The sequence below is a fragment of the Pagrus pagrus genome (genome assembly GCF_965226575.1).
Source record: "Pagrus pagrus genome assembly, chromosome: 6".
In the NCBI taxonomy this organism is placed as follows: Eukaryota; Metazoa; Chordata; class Actinopteri; order Spariformes; family Sparidae; genus Pagrus; species Pagrus pagrus.
The window spans coordinates 18296699-18318698 of NC_140190.1; the positions used below are offsets into that span (position 1 = coordinate 18296699).

General features: G+C 40.9%; 1 protein-coding gene across 2 annotated transcripts in view; it reads left to right on the forward strand.

Moving 5' to 3' along the window:
* negr1 (neuronal growth regulator 1) overlaps positions 1–21373 on the forward strand; it is a 154939-nt gene extending 133566 nt beyond the window's left edge. For both annotated transcript variants that reach the window (XM_084354261.1, XM_084354262.1), the window contains one exon: positions 13984–21373. In XM_084354261.1, coding sequence (XP_084210387.1) covers positions 13984–14084 — 101 coding nt within the window. In that variant the 3' untranslated portion in view covers positions 14085–21373. The remainder of the gene's footprint in view (positions 1–13983) is intronic.
* The last annotated feature ends 627 nt before the right edge of the window (positions 21374–22000 follow it).

Genomic DNA, 22000 nt, shown 5'->3' on the forward strand with positions numbered 1-22000 from the left:
AAGTACCTGTGGGCGTTTACAGGTTTGTTTGGAGTTCAGTTGCTGTGTTGTCGGCTCGCTCCATCAATTGAACTTTAACTCCCTCTTACAACACTTGCATGAAAATGCCTGTCAGTCATCGGAGATGTGACTGTATTGGCTACCTATTTGCATTTAAGCCAGCTTTGCCTGAAACAGAATTCGATCTCCTCTTAATCACAACAGCCCGGACACAAACAGCACAACTAGAACTGCATTGGCTTTCCACTTTGTATGCGTGAACATGCTGGAGGAAATGTGATACGAGAGCTCACTTGTGCTATTCTTAAGTAGGGTTTTCTACACTTTCCTATCTGAGTCCGCAGAGAGGGATTTCTAAATGAATCCTGTTGACTTCCTGCACTTGTTTCACCTTCAAAAACATTGTGATATCGATCATGTGGATCCATTCTCGCTGTACTTATGACACAGCAAAAGATTTTGGTCCGCTGTCTTCTCAAATCACACCCCAGACGCCTCCCCCCTCGTCTTTTCTTTAATTCCTTCCTTACTTCTTTTGTCGAGTTTGATGTCTTCAGTGTCGCCCCCTCCGCCCTCTCAGGATGAACTCTGTGCTCGGTGCAGCAGTGCTGCTGCACAGTGTTGTTTTACTCTGGCAGACAATTATCTCTGAGATGCCTGAACAGAGAGAACTGCTCTTCACGACAAGTTCCCCCTACCGTTAAATCTGTCCATGCTGCCCATCACCCACTAAATGTTACACACTCTTTCCTATGCACAAACACACACAGTAAAACACACTGACACCCCTAAAGCATTTTCTATCTTTTCATTTCCCTTGTATTTATTCTATTAAAACTGTGAGCACTAAAGTTCATCTAGCTCACACACTCTAACACACACACACACACACACACACACACACCGCTTCAATCACTGTCACAAGCCGCAGGAAAAACCTCTCAATCAGCCCAACAACAGATGACAGTATCTACAAAAAACCAGCCATTAAAAGCTGAGCATATGCAACGCCTTCCTTCCTGTTTACCGCTCCTCACAAGTCTTCAAAATCTTTTTTTATTGACAAACCACACCTTGAAGACCTTGGAGGTTTTTAAATGCGGTTAGAAAAGGTCATGACATTCAGAAATGGCATTCTCTTTGGGGAAATGGCTTGGATGTCTGGCCGTTAAATAAGGTTAGTTCTATCGGCTCGATTTCCGAGCTGTTTGGCGTCTTCAGCACTGCCGGCCTTCAGTTAATACTGAAGGCTCTGGGTGCAAGGTGTGGTGTGTCACTGTGTGTGATACACTCCCCAAGAGGCTAATAAAAAGTGCAGCACACACAACCGCTGCTGAGAACATTCCCATTTGGTGGTTATGGTGGCGTGTGTGCATGGATGTGTGCATTAGTGGTGGATGGCTGGGGGGGCTGCAGACAATTAATGATACACTTCTAAATGCACATGCTCGTGCACACTTTTATACTATCTCAGTTCCCCGCTCCCCTCTTCAGTTCTTCGCATTCAATTGAATTGCAAGTGCTCCAGGTTAAAGCCTGGAAGGCCCCAAACAGAAACCATTAACCCTTTAGTATTCCCTTGGCCTTGCAGCTGATGAGTTATTTAAGGCTTTTGACAAGGATCCACCCTCTTTACATTCACGAATGATGAAGAAAGGTCAGTGAACACGCTCAGAGATGCCTTTGGCAAAATAATCTTGGGATTCAATACACCAAGGCTGTATCGTCCTCTGAAGTGATAAACGCCCTCTTTCCTTTCTTTTTTATCTAAGTCCCCCCTTCCTGCTGAATTACTGTAATGTGTTTGAAACAATCAATGGGCTGAGCTACTCGCCAGCCAGCGTCCTGTCACCATTGACATTGTTAATTAGCACTGAAGAATCCCAGGCGCTTTTGTCTGAGCACATTTTAAAAGAGACGAGCGGATTAGACCATTTTGCTTTACATTTGTTATTCCTAATGCCGTCTTGCACAGGGAGATCTTAGTGATGGTGGGTGGCTCCCGGTGGACTGCCAGCCACAGATCTGTACCCCAACATGAAACAGCAAAAATAATTACTGGAAAGGGGCTTCTGTGCCTTTCACCAGAACAGTTAGCTATCCTAGCAGAGATCAGAATCGGAGGGATATTCCCTTCTTCAATTATTATTAATTTCCATTGCCTTTGTGTGTCTGCCACTAAATTAGATTTTAATAGAGTCTAATTTGCGTTGTCTGTTGATATTTGCGTGATCAATATGTGTTTTGAGATGACTAGCAACCCCCTTCTTTGTTCCAAATCAGTCCAAACCTTGATATAGTCAAAAGAGGATTAATAAACAACCCAATAAAATATTTAATCATCTAAGTCCCCCTAGAAAAGAAAGAATTATATTTTTGATGAATAACACTTGTAAGAGGTGTTAAGTTTCTGTTTAAACAATAAGCTCATTATATTCTCTATTTTAATCAGACATTTGACAAAAGTCAATTAGTCCAAGTCTAAAGTAAGTAATTTTTTTGAGTCCTTAATTAAGCCAAGTAAGTCCCAAGTCAAGTTACTTTTTCCCTACCCAAGAAACTTCAGTCTTATCTGCAGTATCTGGTCTCTGAAGAGAAAAGAGAAGGTGTTAGCACTGGTCAAATAATTATATTATCAGCGAATGGTGTTGTTCCCATGGAAGGACTTAAAAAATAAAAAGTATAAAATGCTAAATAATGCTTATAACACTTTCACTAACGGCAGGTTGGAGACCCAATTTATCTGTTGGACCTAAGATTAAAGAAAAGGACTTCTTGAGTTTACCCAAAACTAGAAGTAGCGATTCGTCTTACCAGCTTTGAGATGTCTCCATTGGGTACATTTGGTTCATCAAAGATGCTTGCAAAGTAACACAGTATTAAAAATAAGCTCACCAGAAATGTCAGATAGATCGGGTGATTAATTATATATGTTTAAATGTTACAGTTACGGCTGAAAATAACAACAGAAACAAATCAACCACCAGATGCCTACCAGGAAGTGACCTTTGTTGTTAGCTCAACGGCACTTTGATTCAGTATATAGAATATTGCTAGCCTTCATGTTTTTTTCCGGACATTTTATACTATGGAGGATTGACATCTGAATATGTGTTGTAGGCTCCTGATTGTGCTTTCAACGTGAAAATTACTGACAAACAATGTCTAAAATGAGACAGTTGTCATGAGTCACACAAGGAGGGCATGTTGAAATTGTTACTTGTTACCTTACCTTTCGAACTCTCACTGTGGGTTTGGTACTTCTGCAGTTTGAGTCTAGAAAAGTTTTTCAAAGACTGATCGTCTTGAGTTCATATTTTTAGTTCATTTAGAAATGTTTCATTTTAGTATGCTGTGTACGTTGCTGGAATGGGATGTCATCCTTACTTGGAGAAACTGTTTTAACAAGTAGTGTTGATGAGAAAGTGGAGTTTCAATTGATCTTGGTTCACTTTTTGTCCTCACACATAATATAGGACGCGTTAACATTGATAGAGGAGCCCAGTAATAGGATTCTGAGTCTTATTAACCAATAAAACAGCATTTTTTGAAATTGCTGGTGGAACTTTGATCATTATTTTCTAGACAGATGGCATTAGTCCCTTTTATATGGCTACTTTGTGACCCTTTACATTCTTCCATAATTGCCTTTAATGGTACGAATGCAATATAATTGAACTGACATTTCCTGTGCTCACATTCACTGTCACAAGAGCAGCGAGTCGACTTGATGATGAATACTGTATGTAAATGTGAATCCATCTGCTCTCTTTTCAGCTTCAAAGAGAGTCATGTGTGTGTGTATGTGTGTTTTACCACATGTATTGATATTTGCTGTTCTTGGTACCCAGCTGAGTTGAACCAGGGGTCAATCCACCAGTCCAATTTGTCGGTAAACGCAGACTTATTCCCCTCAGTGATTCCAGTCAATAATGTTTGACCTCATGTGAAAAAGGGAACACAAAGGCAGAGAGAGTGGTGCTCACATACTTTGGAGTTGCAGTCACCACGCACAGTACCACATCAAAAAGGAAAGAGCATGTGTCACCATCATCAGTTCTGGTATTTATGCTGCAATGGAAGTTGCATATCGATAGTGTCAGTGAAGCACAAAGGATAAGCCTATAGAGGAAAGGCTGAAGTGGATGTGGAGTAGGGGGGAGGGGGTATGTGGAGGAGCAGATAAGTGTTAAGGGCTTTTTTTTTTAACAATCTGACACATTTCAGTGTGAGGTGATATTGTCTGCCTTTTATTCATACAACCACAAAAGTTATTGTCATTGAACAGAGTGCGCACAACTCAGCACTTCCAAATACTAGTCTAAAGCCTGGAAGGCACTCAAATTGGACGTGCGTCACACTTAACTTTCAAATGCACCCATTGTTTTAACTTGGCAGCATTTTGTAGTGCATCAAATCACCTTGACTTGTATACTCTTAAACTGTGTTGATTTTCTGACACTTCCAAAAAAGCAGCCAGACCTACGCAGCTAAGGCCAGTCACACTTAGAAGAGGGCTGTCTATGTGGTGGAAGTAAGTTGATAAAGTACAATTATGAGGTACTTGAACTTAACTTATAGAGATAAACTTAAACAATATAAACTAATTATAATATAAACTAATAATTAAGTATAAACAAACAATCATCTCATAAAACAGAACACATTGTTTTAAGGAGTGGGAGTCACAGAGTAACTCACGTTATGATATGATTCACGATACAGATAGTATCATATTACAGTAATTCTGCAATTATCGATACATTAGAAGACAATCATCATCTAACAATACATCATGATATTTGTCTACTGAAGATTACAAAAGACCCGTAAAAATGCACAGTGCAGGAATTATGTATTTATTCACTGCATTGTGATGTCGGTTTCACAGAATTTGACATTAACAGAAATGAAACAATATATGACAAAGTGCACAGAGTCTTAGCTCAGTGCCTCTCTAACACACTCAACTGCCAAAAGGCTGATCTGCCAGAAAGCAGAACAGTTATGGAGTTGAAATGTTCAAAAGTAGGTTGCAACTACAGCTCACTGAATTCTTTACAATCCGTGTGAATCAAGTTAGGAGTTATGACGTAGTGACTCTGTTGAGTCGAATTATCATTGGAATGTGTTTAGAGTACCGACATGTTCTGGTAAAAATATTGATATTTGGCACCAGTGTATCGGTAATCATATTGCAAAAGAAAACAACATGATACATTGCCTTATTGATATTTTATCCCACCCCTGAATGTTATAGGATAAAATAAAGTTCTATAGATTTAATAGTTAAAATCAGTTCCGCCTTGACAATTACTACAGTAAATACTGCTTACACGTTAATGAAACACTGATACTAATCCAATTATATATCTCCGAGTTTCCTGTGAAGGTCACTGGGGAAATGATTATTGGCGATACTTAGGGTGCTCGGCAGGAGTAGTGTCAATAACAAAGTATCATAATAACTGACGCACCGGCTTCACTTTCAAAGCTTTAGAAATATTAGCTAAGTACGCGTAGCAAAAATAATAGTTAGATTAATTTAAAAAAGAATCGATAGATTAATGGATAAATAATAAGCGTTAGGTGCAGCCCTAGACTTTTTATGTTGTGGCTTTGATAAAGGATCTAAATATTTCATAGAAAAAAGCTTAATCTTTCACCATTGTCCGTGTTGTTTACTGTATTATGATGTAAATCAGAACTTCAGTAAGCTGCATCCTTCCCACAGTAATGTCATACGAAGACCATCTTTGTGGCGCACATTAAATTCACTCTTAATTCTGCCTTAAATACACTCTCCTGATTAACTGCATCTGACATCAGTGACTTAGTTTTTAGCCTCTTTGGTGCAGCCCATCTCCAGGACAGCAGACGGAGCCTATTAAGAATTAATTAACGGCAGCACAATTAGTTTTCGAGTTTCAGTATAAAAAGGGATTCATTCTCATTCCAGACTGCTCTCTCCCACAGCTATGTGTGTCAAGAGGGTCATTTATGAAACACTAGCCCGTCATTTTGTGTTTTGTTTTGTTTCATAATTTTATTGTTGCGGCGCACGTTGTGGCAGGAGATGCTGGAAGTGTGCAAATGTTTGTATCCACTTCTGAGACCTTCAGCTGTTAACTACTTAACAGATCCCTCAGTGTGTGAATTAGAAAGGAAGGTATTCACACAAAGAGAGCAGACTGAGTTTGGTATTGTGTGTGTATGAGAGGCAGTGCCTGTACTGTCTCAAACTGCTGTATAAAATACCCCTCTGAATCAATGGGGCTCACTTCAGGACACTATAGCTTTTATCTGAACCTCCCGCAGGCAGTCAGCTACAAGGTGGGGAGTAGAGACTGGAGTGCATTCACTGCCTCAGGTTCTGTCATAGCGTAATAAAGGAATATTTCATGTGTGACGCTCCCACAGCCTATGGGCGTACACTATCTAAAGCAGACTTTGAACTAGCAATAATTAACGTAAACATATGGCGTGTGCCTCCATCGAGTTCGCCTGTCCTCCGCGCAGCCTCAAGTCTTATGCAGCGCCTGAGCTAGAAATAATCCACTGCACATGCTAATCACTTGGCAATTGATTTGGCCCTTTTTGGTCCAACAATTTCTGTAAACCACCTCATTGATCTGAGAGAAATCAATTAACAGCTCAGGGTGGGTAAATATGAAGAAAAAATATGGATCACTCTGCATACTGTATGACCATCCGAGCAGAATTCTGGCTGCAGCTCATGTGCTTGCGCAGAGATGCTCAGCGTGAGCAAATTCCAGTCAGGTTCGACTAGCCCCAGGTGAACTGTGATAACCAGGCAGTCTGCAGTGATAAAGTTATCTTATATCCATCAAGAAGAAAATGCACTTAACCCTCCACATTCAGGCCTGCTGTGTTATCAGCACCATAATGGAAACTGATAAAAGAGAGCTGTCTTATCATAATCCTACATACATAACAGCAGGGAATTGCTATTTCAGGAGGCTACAGGCGAAAAAAGATGGGCAGAGCGGAGAGGGTAGGAAGAGAGGGTTGCCTCCTGGTTGGAGATCAGATGTTATCCGGGCTGTATTGATGGAGCTGCTCATGGAGATGCAAGTAGCGTCGGTTTGTCGTCAACATTCCTCATAACTGGCCAGATTGTCGCTGTCATCACAGGGGCGCAGTAGCCGAGCAGCAGCTGACTCAGCGAAATCCTTGGGCCTGCAGCAGAAATAAAACCCTGATAAGCATTAAAAAGTGAGCGAGAGACAGAAGGGGGGGCACAGGGAATTATTAGAGACAGAGTGAGAGACCCAAATATGAGAGGGAGATTATTATAGAGACAGAGAGAGGAAGGGGGGAGAAGTGGGGCTGCATGAACTTGCTACATGCTGACACATTTGTTTGCATCCCTGTGCATTTTATTAAGCCTCTAACATTAAACAGATTTAGCTGGAGCAGCCAAAGTCATGGAGTAATTATGCTTTTGGAAATGCTGTGATTAAAAACCCTTGCTTAAAGTATCAATCCACACTGTACTGCATTTTTGTTGTTGTTTATTCCCAGAACGTGCTGATGTGGATTTAACCTCTAAATTTAGAAAACTGGGGAAAAAAACCTAGAAGGCAAAATTCATAAATCATTTTAAAAATGGAGATTTATCCATGAGGCGTGCATATAAAGTACATCATTTGCAAGCCCATTGATTTCCTGCATAAAGCATGTCCTTGAATTGATAGGTCCAATAAACATACGTGCAGGTCACTCTGAATTTTGGATTCTCTCGAATGCCAGACTCATAACTTCTCTATTCAATTCAAATAAAAGAAACACACAAACGCTCTCTGTTTAAGAAGGAGGAGGAGGAGGAGAGAGAAAGTGAGACGTCGATCAATAATGAAAAGGAACAGTATCTGTGTGGAGAATGCCGGAAATGTCTTCTCTGTTGGGATTCCTTCCTCCACCTCACACTGTGCTGAGGGCTCTCTTATGTGTCCAGATACCCCGCAGAGGCGTTGATTAAGTCAAGCTGAAGGCCAAAGCCTGCCTGCAATCGAGAGCCCCCAGCTCACTCAGTAAGCTATCAGGTGACCCGTCTCTCGCTCTCATTCACTCTCCAGTTAGATACTGATGCTGAGAAGAGCTATTAGAGCCTGGGCTCCGGCCCCAAAAAGCATTCTGCTGGGTGTTGATAACCGGCAGGTACCAGGATGTGGAGCGTGTGAGGGCAGGAGGGAGGGGTGGGGTGAGGATATGGCAGCACTGGGAGGCGGAGGAGGGTAAATGATCTCCGAAGGCCATCTTATTAATGGAGGCTTTTCATTACTAGCACTAATGCAAACGATTGGTGGGGCTAATGAGCTCGAAGGTCCGTGTGAACGAGGGCTCCATGGAGCAGAAGTGTGTGATGATCATAGCGGGAGACGAAGGTGATGAGTTTTGAACATCATATGTGGTCATGATGAGCGTTTTGCTTGTACAAGACCAGGAGGAATGGAGAGAGAAATGGATGAATGAGCTGATGGGTCGGAGAGTCAATTGTGCGCCGACTCAATATGGCAGGCTGCTACAGGCAAGAGGATACAAGATGAATGATGGAGGGGCCGAGCGTATTTCACTGTCAGTGGATTGAAGTGAGGTAAAGCATGGGGATGTCTTCATCGCCTTCTATCAAGTGTTTGCACACCCTCAGTGTGTAAGTCACTTAAAAGACGAACGAAGCGCAGCACATTCTTTGAAGGCGCGGCATCCCCTCATCAGATTTCATGAGCGTTGCATGATATACCATTCAGTCTTTACCGAACACCAGCGCAGTGCCCCTGGAAAAAAACAGCTTTTAGTGCGGGCTGTACTAAGTTAAAGACACCCTTGGTGGTTGCTGTGAACCTTGCATGTAGAGGGATTTAGCCTGATTTCCAGTGCGGTGTGTACAGGATCAGTTCTGGCTCAAGAGTGTCTCATGTGGGCTCTCTCAGGGGAGCGGCGGAGGGAGGACCAGAGGCCACTGATTGATGGTCAAGGACACTGAACCCCTCCCCCAACCCCCTGCTCAGAGGAGCCCATCTCTGAAGCCATGTCCTCAGGGGGATTGGGATGCTGCCTGGCTGGCTGCCGCCTGCGCGCCGCTCATGACAGCCAGCTTGGAGAATACGACCAACTCAAGGGATTTTTCTTCCGCTAAACGACAAACGAATGAATCAGAGACTCAATCCAACACAAAAACACAGGAGATTTTCTTCTATTCTTCTTGCCGTCCTGCATTTTCACATGTGCGTCACGGAACATGTGTGAAACTTAAGGCGAGCCGACACGGATGAGGATTTCTGAATGACTTCGTACAAACCTGACAAAAAAGCCCAGCGTGTGACACTTAAAAGGCTGAGAAGAGGAAGGGAAAGGAGCTCACGCTATTACTTAATGAATGATGATGTCCCAGTGAATTACAGTGCAGCGCATAACACTCAAGATAGTACTCAACACAAACCCAGCATCGAGTGTCACTGTTGCATATTTCAGTATGATTCATTATCTGTGTCAACAGTGACTGAGGTTCAGGGCCTTAGCATTTGTTGTGCATATGATATGTGGGTGACAAAACTGCTGTCGATGGAGATTTGAGAGGGATGAGGGAGGGAACGAAGGACGAGAGAGAGAGAGCGGCTCGCACTCCCAGCACACTATTTAAAGCTGATGGCTCCAGTCCAGAATCAGAGAGAACCAGGGATTGTTATTTTCATATGACTCTGGCTTGAGCTGGGGAGGCTCTAGTTTTCCATTTCAATTCGGTTGCAAAACAGTAATTGAAGCATATCGCTTTCATCTCCACTTATCTCCTCTGCTCCTCTCCCTTTAGAGCGCTGCTTGTCTTCCCAGCGTTTGCGCATCTTGACACTGTTGGTTTCTCTATGATATATTGTCTGGGATTCTGGTACTTCATTGTAGCTCGGCGCTGATGTACATGGCAATTAAATTCAAACCCCAAAGAGGTAGAGCTCAGTCAGAGCCCCCCCTCCTCTTCCTCTTCCTCTCCCTCCTGTCCGCTGCTGCTGCAGCCTTGCTCTCGCACCCCTTTCAATCACTGTCTTTTTTTCCCAGCTCTCTCTTCCTTTGATTCCCCCTTCTTCTCCCCCGTATCTGTCTTTCTTTTGCGCTCGCTCTCTGTCTGTCTGTCTTTTTCTCCTTCATGTTAATAAGCAGAGTAATGGTGTTGCAGGCAGTTCCTGGTTGGGGAGTTAATTAAAATGGCAAGTTACAACCCACACAGTCAAAACAATAGAGGCCCCTGCTTTTCGCAGTGACACAGGGAGACATTAAACAAGCCCAAAATCAAATACTCTGAGGAGGCAGGAACCCAGTAATACTGACTCTCCCCCAACCTCACTTAACACTCCCCTTCCTGAAGCACTGAGGGCTTTATTGTTACGCTCTCCAGCCCAGTCAACATTAGTCATAGTACAGATCTAGTAATTACCTTGCGAGCTCCCTGAACTGCTGCATGAAAAGCAGTTGTGTACAAGATATTAATGTGATTACTGCAGCATTCTGAGCCACAAACTACGCCAACACTGATCAGATGAGAATCTAAAGACTGGAAATAGTGACATCTGCCTATTCCCCACCCACAGCCACACACACGCACACACACACACACACACATACATGATTTTGCTAGCGTGGCTAGCACAATGCAGCGCACTCAGGCTCCGGCAACAGTGGGCCGGCTGAGCAGGACAGGAGCTGTTGTTGCTATGGTTACCATTTCTCGGCTCGCTCTCACAGCCCAGGAAAACTGTGTCATTATCCTGTACTTTGGATAGGAGAAGAGAGAGAGAGGAGGGAGGGATACAAAGAGAGAGAATGAGGGAGAAAAGGGGGAGACAAAGATAGAAAGGCAGAGACAAGGAGAAAGAAGAAGAGGGCTGCAGTTCACACAGGCCAGCCATGCATCTAACACACACATCATCCAAATTTGCAGCCATTTGTGCTCCTCTATTTCCTTTTTTTCCCCTTTTTTCGCCCGTCAGCGGAGCTATAGTTTTCACTCTAATAGGTAAACAACTTCAGTGCCGACAAATAATGCTTGAAAATATCAGGTGAAAGCAGCGCTGTGTCAGGTTATAATGGGATGGGGTTTTGTTTTTTTTACTCTCCCTGGCATCTCCTGTTAAAATTGTCACCAACGAGCTATTATGTTGGTAAAAAAGATCAATCTCTGTGCCTTTGTATTTATTTTAACACACACACCAACAGCCATATGCCACTCTAATGACAACCAGCACGGGTATTATTGAATAATTACACATCCCACAATAAAAACAGCACAGTGGGATAACAATCCTCCTCTTTAACGATCCTTTTTGAGACGTTCCTAGCCTCAGAAACACATGAAGAAATGGTCTTTACGTGTTCACGATTGCGTGTGTGTGTGGTTATGTACTTTGCCCGATGTGTTTGTGCAACGTGAGGTCCACATCATAGGAGTTACATTGTGAACTAATTACATGGCCGTGTAAATAGAGGCACCCTGCTGATATGGGCTGTGCACCACATGATTTCCCCTGGTAGAGCAGAGGCTGTTTGCACTGCCTCGCTGTGTTCTGTGTGTGTGTGTGTGTGTGTGTGTGTGTGTGTGTGTGTGTGTGTGTGTGTGTGTGTGTGTGTGTGTGCATGTGTGCAGGCATGCATGTGACCTGTACATACAGTCTATATGTGTGTATGTGTGGGTGCTGAGCGAGAGCATGTTTTGCAGCCTGTGAGGTGTGCTTTATTGAGCTACAAGCTAAAAGAGTGTGTCTGCATTGAGGCACAGTAGCCCCTCCAAATGAAAGGCTGCCCTCTCCCTCTCTGCCTGCCTGACGCAGCTCTCCAGAGAGACCTGTTCATATTACTGTGGCCGTCCGCTGGTCAGAGGAACACAAACAGCACAAAACAAAGGCGCCTTCGATAGGAAAGTGAAGAAAAGACCTCATCTACTCTCTTCTTCTCCACTGATGGCTTTTTTTAAACACTAATATGAAATAGAGGAAAGAGGGAATAAATGTTTTGTCACACAGAACAAATAGTTTTCAAGAAAATGAAAACTATTTTAGAATATTTTAGAATCATGGTGGCGAGTAATCAAGCACTACAATTTGAATGAGACTCTAGTTCAGTATTTCTATTCCAGTGTATTTTATAGTAATCTTGCGACTGATTTGTGTATTGCGCCATCTAGTGGCGGCGCTGTTACTGCGGTGGCAGGTCGTAGTGACTCAGTGTCTGCTGCTGACAGCGACAGCAGTGTGGCTAGTTGGATTGAAGATGTGAGACAGTGGCCCCCAGTTATTGATGAAGGTACTTTGGTACTTGACAGATAATCGAGTAATAGAATAGAGAATTAGAGTAGAGAATAAATTTGACCATCCAACACATTTCAAGTGATAAAGTACTGTGTGGGATACTAACATTACCGTACCATCTAGCTTGCATCATCAGTCTAGATCTGCATTTAATCATTACAGACCAGCTACAGTACATTAGTAAAAAAAAATAATTTTTAGGTGCTTAAGATGATTTCATTAATCACCTGGCAATGAGCAACAAAATGCTGACTACTGGTCCCTCATAGGGGGTCAAAATTCCAATAAAATCATTCATCAATTATAATTATGATATTGTTGATCATCTTGGTCCTCCGCATCACACCGAAATGTATGTAAAGTGTATGGTCTCTGACAGGGGCAGTTGACTATTTTGCATTCAGTTTTTTTCCCAAAGTTTACGCTTGCCTCGACTGTTGGTGCAGCTGAGAACTTAACAGCTTTTGAACAATTTCCTAGACATCTTTTTTAAAAAGTAAAGTTGCACAAAATGTGAAGATAAAAGTAGAAAATTCAACTAAAGAGTGACTTCCTGTCTGAACTTACCTGAGAGTTTTTATCAAATAACTGTTTGATGAGCCAAAAAGATAAAGCTGTCATATATTTCACAAAACAAACTAAAAGTGATGATGATACAAATATGAGTAGCATTTCAGATTTTAGTTTATTTCCCTCCTCTCTTACCTCACTACAAACTTTTGTGTTTATATGATTTTCAAGACAATCGCCAGAATAAATGTTGACAATATACTTTCTGCAAGCCACTGACGTGTTACGTTTACTTTCCTTCCAATTTTCAATTTTATGTTGTGACAACGCTGCACTTCTGCTCTTGTTAGGTTTAGGCACAAAAACCACTTGGTTAGGGTTCGTGAAAAAATCAGGTTTAGCATAAAATTCCTGTTTTGGTTGCTACAAACTACAAACAGGAGATGTCCCAGGGGCTCAGTAAAAGCACCTGATTTTGTCGTCACGAACACAGCTGGATATTGTCCCAAAGTTTGCCTTAAATTTATCCTGTGGTGTCACGCTTACAAATGTTGAAATGCAATCTTTTGACCTGTGATCACTGGCTCAGCAGCCATATTGCCAGTCTTTACTCCACCACCATCCCCCCCACTTCCTGAGTCAGGTCATAATTAATTATTTGACCTGATTAATCATCTAATGACCTCTCCTATTATCCTGTGCTGATACCCAGGTTGGGAACCAGTGGAGTAAATCACTTGACTGTAAGAGTTGAAACTATATCCATGTCAACCAGCTACGAGTGTAGTACCAATTAGTATTCACATTATAATAATGTAATATATAATAAAATGTGAGTCACAGGCTCTAATTTTGATACCTAAAGTATATTTTTCTGATAAAAAGTACTTTTACATTGCGGTGTTGGTTCTCCCACAGTACAGGATCAGTGAACTTCTTCCACGCTGTTCAGTAGCAGCAGGGTCGTGAAGTATGAGGTTCTCTTACAAATAGAGAAGACAACCTAAAGTAGTGGCTGTGCTACAGTAATTGCAGTTTTTAGGGTCTCATTTGGAAGCACCATACCAAGCTGACTGTGGGATTTCAAATGCTGGGTGTTGCTGAGTGAAAGTGCAATCACAACTAATCAGAGCTTCTCTTGTTTCCTTGCCCACAGCGCCCAACACTGCACCCTATGGGAGCACAGGAAGCGCGTACGTCCCGCTGGCCTGCCGATACCTGGTCCTGGCTCTCTCCTCCTTCATCAGCGTGTACTAGCAGAGGCCAGCCCAGACACAATGACTGTGGAGAGCATTTATGAATCCTTTTTGACATTGCTGATGGCTGGAATCACATCTGGTACAGTTTGTTGAAAAGCCGTTAGGGGGAAATAATCAGCGTTACTTTGTGTGGGGAACTTTTTTTTTTTCTCTTTGCTTTTTGGTGAAATTTTATGTCATGTAAATACTATGATGTTTTTTTTAATTATTATTATTTCCTATCTTCTTTTCTCATTGATTGACCTTGTGAATCAGTGCTCAGCCCCCTCCCCCCCCCCACTCCACCTCCACTCATATCAAAAAGCTCCCAAACTTCCCAAATGAGTTATACTTTCATGCCTCTTTCTCTGGGAGGCGATGGCGCAAAATTGACATTTTCATCAGTTTTTGTACATGGCTAAAAAGACGCAATTGTGCCAAGTCTCTCAGTACACAGAATTACCATACCAATGTTGTAATGAATGTATTATGGGTTGTTGAACAAAGGAAAGACATTTAGATTCCTAATAATACAAATTCAGATTATGGAGTGTGCTTAAAAAATACAGAAAACACAGAAAAAAAAAACAAAAGAACATAAAAGGCAGGGCTTTTTCAGGACCTGTATTGTCATGATTACTCAATAGATGGATGAACAGTGTTGAAGGTGTGCTTTGTTGTATTCTGAAATGGGTCCTTCAGTTACTATGCCTGCCTCACAGATTTGATCAGGCAGCCGTCAAAGTAGCAAAGTATACTGTATCGTATCTTTATATTTTAATATAGTGTAGGCTTTTGTTTCAAGTGGGACCAGCTTTTCTCATTCGACCAAGAACATTAACACAGTCCATGACTTTGTACAGTATTGAGGGAGGAACATCGCTGCCCTTTGTTTACATTTTTCTTGAAAATATAAATACTACAGTATATACTCCATGCTTTTCTTTCAGTGAGTCCACATACGTGAATGTTGCAACGAACCGTTGCAGTTGAGAAGAAAAAGCAGAGCCCAAGATCAACTGTTTTAAGCTTTTCTCTTAAAGATGCAGTTCTTAAAAACATGCCACTTCCAGTGGGCGTCTGAGCAAAGGGTTTGTCTCTGATTGTGTTGTGTACCTACAGTACTGATCATAAGAAAACCCACAGCTGCACACTGTAGATGGCTTGAAGTTTTTGGCTTCAACTGTTGGCATGATTCTTGGATAATGGATTCTGGGAAAGCAGTATTCTGTATTGTTGGCCTGTTTTCCCTTACAGACAATTCAATACTTAAGTATATTACAGTCTTTTAACAGTAAATATATCTACTTCATTGTGCCAGTTAACAGATAAAGGAAGTCAAAGAGAGCCAAAGGCCGTGTAACTTAAGATTTCGTGAGAAAAGAACAGCAATGAAACCTGCTTTGGCTCCAATCTGAGACCTCCTCCTGTTAATTATGAACAACAAAACACAAATTAAAACTTATGAACAGGCTCATCACTACAAACATGGCCTAAGGTGCTAGCAGCTCCTCCAAGATGAGTCCATTTATTGTGAACGTCCAGCAGAGTTGAGAATAAATTAAATCAAGAGGTTGTTTAGTAAAACAATGTGGCTTTTTCGTTCTCTGAAATCAACCATATCAAGGTTAAAAAACAACGTTATTGTAAAGGTTTAATTTTTTACATGTTTGGCATTTTCACCAACCCATGGTGTAAACAGAGATACTGTACTGTAATGCCTTAATAGTACCATAAACATTAAATGAACCTCCTTTCAAAAGACACTTCCAGACAATAAGAAATAGCTCATTTGTTTGACATTACTGATTATTGAATGTTCATGAACATATAGCTGACTTATCTTTCAAATTAGGCATTATATTCAGTATAAAAACAAACAATTATCAACCTACTGTACGGCTCTCACAGGTATTTTCAAGTAAGCCAGTTGCATCCGATAAAAATGCAGTATTTGTCGTACAGGTTCTCATGTTTGAAACTCTTTTTTGGATTTGGATGGATGTTATATTTTGTCCCGCCATCGAGGGACTGACAGTACCCGAATTCACACAGTATTTTCACATGAACTTGTAACTGCAAACCTATAGAGAAATAGCCATCGCAGTTAAAAGACTTAAAGCACAAACACTGTTATTACTTTTACGTTTTGTGATGATTTGTTTTAAGGTCTGCTGAACATTTATTTTTCTTTTATTGTTTGTACTGAAATTGTTATCAGCTTGTTTTACAAATTATGAAAATACTGCACCATATGATCTTGTTTAAATGTTAAGGTATAATGAAAATGGGTCAGAAGTATATTTATTCTCTTCCTTTATGAAAACAATGTATAAAAAAAAATAGATTTGAAACATGTAAAACTGGATATGTGACATTTATTTGAATGAGGCACAGTATGGCATAGTTTATAATGTTGTCGGGTTCATTTAGATGCCATAACTGTTGTTGATTTTTTGTCAGACGAGTACATTAAAATGAACGTTTGCAATCAAATTACCTACTTTTTGAAAAAGAGAGGGTGTGAACCAATATAACAGTATTATAGAACAGAATCAATGTGTGTATATTTGGAGAAAATAGGATACCTTTTGATCTTTAGAGCCAGTGTGTAGTCATAGTTTTCACACACTCGCGTGTTTGACGATGTGCAGAGAGTATGGTTGTGCTGCATGTCAAAGTTAACCTGTGTTTTTGAGGTGGCCATTTTACAGATATTCACACTTTTTATGAATGGAACCAGTTTCTTTTATTCCAAACGTTTGGTTCTTAAATCTGGTCTAAAAATACATACCTCCTACAGACCACCAGGCTATGTTTGTTTGTGATTTATTTGAATCAACTTTGCTGATAAACTAAAACAACTGCTTTTCAGAGTCATGATGATTTTTGTGGCACATTGGTGACAGTCTGGAGTTCTGTTGGTTGCTTGTCTAAGCAGTTAAGACCATGCTAGTAATCCATATGAAATGTACTGGATGTTCATTATTCTTGAATAATGGTATTAACAAGTCCCTTTTATCAAATCACTATTATTTGCAATAAAAGTCTTCATGTTCAATATAAACCCATATCTGAGTTAATGGGCACTCGAAGGGGTTGTCAGTAGCACCGGGACGGTTTGAGAGCGCCATCATGACAACGACAAATTAACATTAACAGTCGTCTTGTTAACTAAACTACAAAAATAAGTAACTTAAACATGCCTGTCCCAACTAAAGATGGTACGTTAGAGACAGCAGTCAAGTGCTGACAGACAGCTAAAACCAGCACATAATGAATAATTGTCAGTACATAATACATTAATATTTTGATTTGATATTTTGACCTAATCTTTGAAAATGAGTGAAAATATTACTGAGTCGGTGAAGTTACGTTAGCTAAAACTGACGTTTCAATAGCTAACTTCAATAGTGGTCACCAATAAATACACATCCACTTCTATGTTGTGATTAGCATCATGAAAAGGGATTCTAGGTGGCCCAAAAAGAAGAGAGAGAGGTTCAACCAGAAAGTACCAAGCATTCAAAGGTGTTTTAATTTTTGCACAGCAGTGTGCCTCGGTATTTTCTGGTTATGACTCCTTGGTCACAAAGGAAAGTACAGGTCTAACCTCTCTCTTCTTTTTTGTTCTCATGACATGTCCTTGGATCCAAAGAGCGCCTGTTTTTCTGGTACCTGCAGTCATGAAGTAGCTCTCCTCAGCCACTCTACTGACATTTGCTCTCTGTAGAAGTGACAACAAAGGGAAATAAAGGAGTGAACATGATCACCCTGTTTTGTTCAAAGGAAACAAAGCTATACGTCTGAGATTATCTCTTATATCAATTCTCACATAATCTTAACATTATGCTTGAGCACTTCCAGTGTAAGGCTTTCACAGTTTTGTGTATTTCCCCCTATAAGTGACAACAGGCCCTTTTGAACCCTGTACTCTACAACCCTGGCTCAGACAATTCTGTGAGTATTCTCTTTTTGTTCAGTGTAGCCTGATTTATTGAGTCATCTTAATTTTGCAGTATCATGCATATTTGATCCCCTCCCCTCTGCCCTCAAACTCAGTATAAATCCTCCTGAGCCCAGATGGCCAGATGCCACAGTACATAGGATTGCCCACAGTTTGCACTGCATCATCATTATTGACTGGAGTGTGTCGCTCAGTGTATATGATCTGGAGATATTTACAAACATTAATCACTCACGCTCGCTCAGCCTGTCCCATAATGCATCTGGGGTCTATCAATATTACTTCTCTCTTTTCCCCGACAGCACAAGGCTTTGGAGTATACTGTGACCTGAATATACACTCTCGGCTAAAACATCCACGGTTGTCGTGTGACCCACCTCTTTAAAGTTCAGTTGAAAAAGTCGTGTTGATGTGCAGGCTGAAAAGAGGCCACGCCACCCACCTGCAGAGATCACTGACTCACCTCGCGCTCCCAGCTGACAGCGCAGGGAAAAAAATCCCTCCACTTTTAAATTTAAGATAAGAGGATTTTAAATATTCATGCCGGCGCGTATCATTACGGTCCCACAATCCCCACCCAGAATTTTTAAGTTCTCAATTCCAGAGCATCCTCGTCCTCCTCTTCTCACCCCTTCACGTATCAGAATCATACTGTCCTGTTTCTCCTACATGTGCCTTTAAAGTATTTTATCAATCATAACCCTCATTTAGAGCATTATTGCCACAAGCTGAAGTAATTTAGCTGTTAAAAACATAAAAATGTATGAAATTATTGCTCACTCTATAATATTCTCTTCATTGGCTATTTATAGCATCAACCAAACAATCGATATCTCAACACAGGAAACTGAAGCGCTCCACATAGGTCGCAGATATCATATAAATATCTAATTGAAGACAAGTGGTGTCATGACACATCGTTAAATTATTCTGACAATATAACCCCCAAGTAGAATGGCAGATAAACCATAGTTAAATGTCATCATTATTATAACAACACCGATCAATGCGTAGTGAAAGTTCAATGTAATAGTGTGTATTTATCATCCAAGGAAACGGAAGCAGGGTTCAAGTCAAACTGGATGGATGAATAATCCCGACTTAACTGCCGTGATAAATGTTTGTAATGTGCGTTTCTGCAAACCATGGATATGTTGAAACTTTACATTTCTGTATATCGCCATTCAGTATCCACAAACGCGGATGGAGAATGTCCTGATGTCTCGTTAAAAATGTCCAGTACAAATTTCCAGTCTGTACGAAATGTTGAAGCAGCTCCTCAAACAGTGGTTTTGTTTCACCGAGCAGTCATGTCGCTGTGTCAGCTCATATACAACTAATATGAACGTGACATTGTAGAAATGTTGATATGATACATAAAAGTGAAAAATTTGAAGGTGTCCGTCGTTTGCAGAGACGTAAAAAACGCCAACATTTAATTCTGGCTGAATTAGCCTCGCTTGTTTGCTTTCACTTCTTTAGTATTGGCAGGTACACGTTTGACAGGCCTGTTTATTAATCTTGTCTGTGATTGACAAACTGTACCTGACCTTGTCTAAAAATGTTCCTGCTGCAGTTAAAAAGACAAACAAATAAACAAACAGCAAGAAATATTTTGCAGATGATGCTGATGGATGTCACTGAAGGAAACATCCTGATAATGTGTTGCCAACGAAAGCTGATGTTGGGAGGTGAGGCAACATATTGTAGTGGCATTTAAAGACAAACTAATAACTAAGACAACTATTCAACCTGTCAGCGTATGTTTTCAACACAGAATGCTTCACAGATTATTGTGATTTGACCACTCAGTACCATATGGCAGCGTATACTTTAGGTTATGGATTCGCGGTGTCACATTGTTTGTTCGGCTCTTCACAAAGGTGTCTGTGGCCGTCACGAACAGGAGAGGAGAGTGGAGGAGTTGTGAGACAGGGGTTCCTCCTGACCCTGCGGTTAATGAAACCCTTCCTGTGCCTTTGTCAGTTTTAACTGGGAGATTGTGTCATGCTACACACTGGCGCCGCTGCCTAGCTCCCGCAGTCGCCATCCCACTTTCCTGAGCAGCATACTGAGTTGCCGGTATCAAAAAAAGCCTCTGTTTCTTGAGAGCTAGCATTCAGTATGGTAGATATGTTTGTTGCACAGCAGGAAAAAAGCAACCCGTCCTGTCAAAAGCAGGCAGCAGGAGAGAAAAAAAAACTTTCTCCATAACCAATCTCTGGGCAAGTTTCATTCAGTTGTAAATGGAAAAAGAAAAAAAAACATCAAGTTTTTGAAATAGGCCTCTTACTTTTTTTCTCAAACATTTCAATTGGTACAAAACAGTGAGTAATTTCTGACTCTCTCCGTTTTCTTTGAAATCCCTCTGATAGTGTGGCAGCTGCCAATGTAGGCAGGGACGTGCTATTTTAAAAAGAGGTTGCATCAAGAATTTGTCAACCTGTCCCTCATTATTTCCACTGAACTGGAAAATAAGTTGCCAGGCAATGATGCAGAGCCTGAGATAATGCCCGGGTTTTAAAGCGAGCTATCTAAGCCAGGTCTCTCCATGACGCCGAATGACTGAATCACACTCTGCAAAGTGTTTTCACGTGAAGCTCCGGGGCAGTTGTCAGTTTTTCGTGAAGGAGTGAACGGAGGTTTGCCAGAGAGGAAATGTCATCATTTGACTGACAGTAATTGTAATCCTATTGTATTTTTCTCCACGCCTCAAAAGGCAGATTACACATTGTTTTATGCACACTGAATGACACAATAAATCAGTTCTTTGTAGCAGCAGTTCATCATAATGTGTCTTCAGCGTTGTGTTTGTTTAAATGGAGTGGCCTCCAGTAGAGTTCAAGGTATGAGGTGCAGCATTTCTTCTGTTTCTGTATTCTGAATATGCCATTTTTGTTCTTTCTACAAAATAATGGGAGCGGACATTTTAAGGTTGACGGGAACATCCTAATTTTTATTTTTCGCTATGTTTTTTTGTTTTGTTTTGTTTCTTTCTTTGTTTCTTTCTTTGTTTCAAATCATCATGCTGAAAAATAATGTGATGAGAAGTCTGGAAGGGAAATGTTTACTCCGTCAGCCACCAGGGAAATAGTTGTACATTTATAGGCTCTAGATCACTGGAATGATATATATGGCTTTAAGTGGCATTGATATATCTATATATAATATATATAAATATATATTGATATTTGTCCAGGAATAAGAAAATTCATGTACTTTAATTACTTTCAAGCTTACATTGTGTATAGCACGTATGCAAGTCCCATTTTCATCATGTTTGATGTAATTTTGTAGCAGTGGTTTGATACTAATAAATGGCAGTCGATGATGGAATTGTAGATTGTGTTTGTGTTGAACTGATGTGACCTTTACAGCCGCTCTCGACAACACTGTCACGCTTTCATATGCGTTCAAGAGGAAGCGGTCTGACTGAACGTACTCACTCTCCAGCCGCTCTGGAATAGGATAATTTATTCATGTTACAGACTAAAAATATCCAAGTCGTCCGTTTAATGAGCAGAAACTTTGTGATTTCCTTTGTGTGGCCCATGTGCGGCAGCAAAGCAGCTCCTGATGTATAAAAACACTTTGATTTATTGGTTTTTAAATTTGCATTTAATGGAAATTCTTTTCACGCAGAGTTGTATCCTGAAGTCTCTGACGGTCGATAGCGATCAAAAAACACGTATGGACTTCTCTCCTCTGCAGCAGAACAGCGATATGAGGAAAGTAGAGACAAAGCCTGAAACAGATATACAAGACATTTTAACAGAGAGGAAAAGGAAGAATAAACTTACAGAGACGAAACAAAGAAACAGAAAAAGAGACTGTCCTCGTGTCCAAAACAACCTGATCAAAACTTCACATTTACTGTGTGAATTATGACATCATCAGCTGTGTTGGCTAGCGTTACTTTTTAAAGCTACATTTCAAGATTACTCCCTTTATAAAGTAACTTGTAAGAG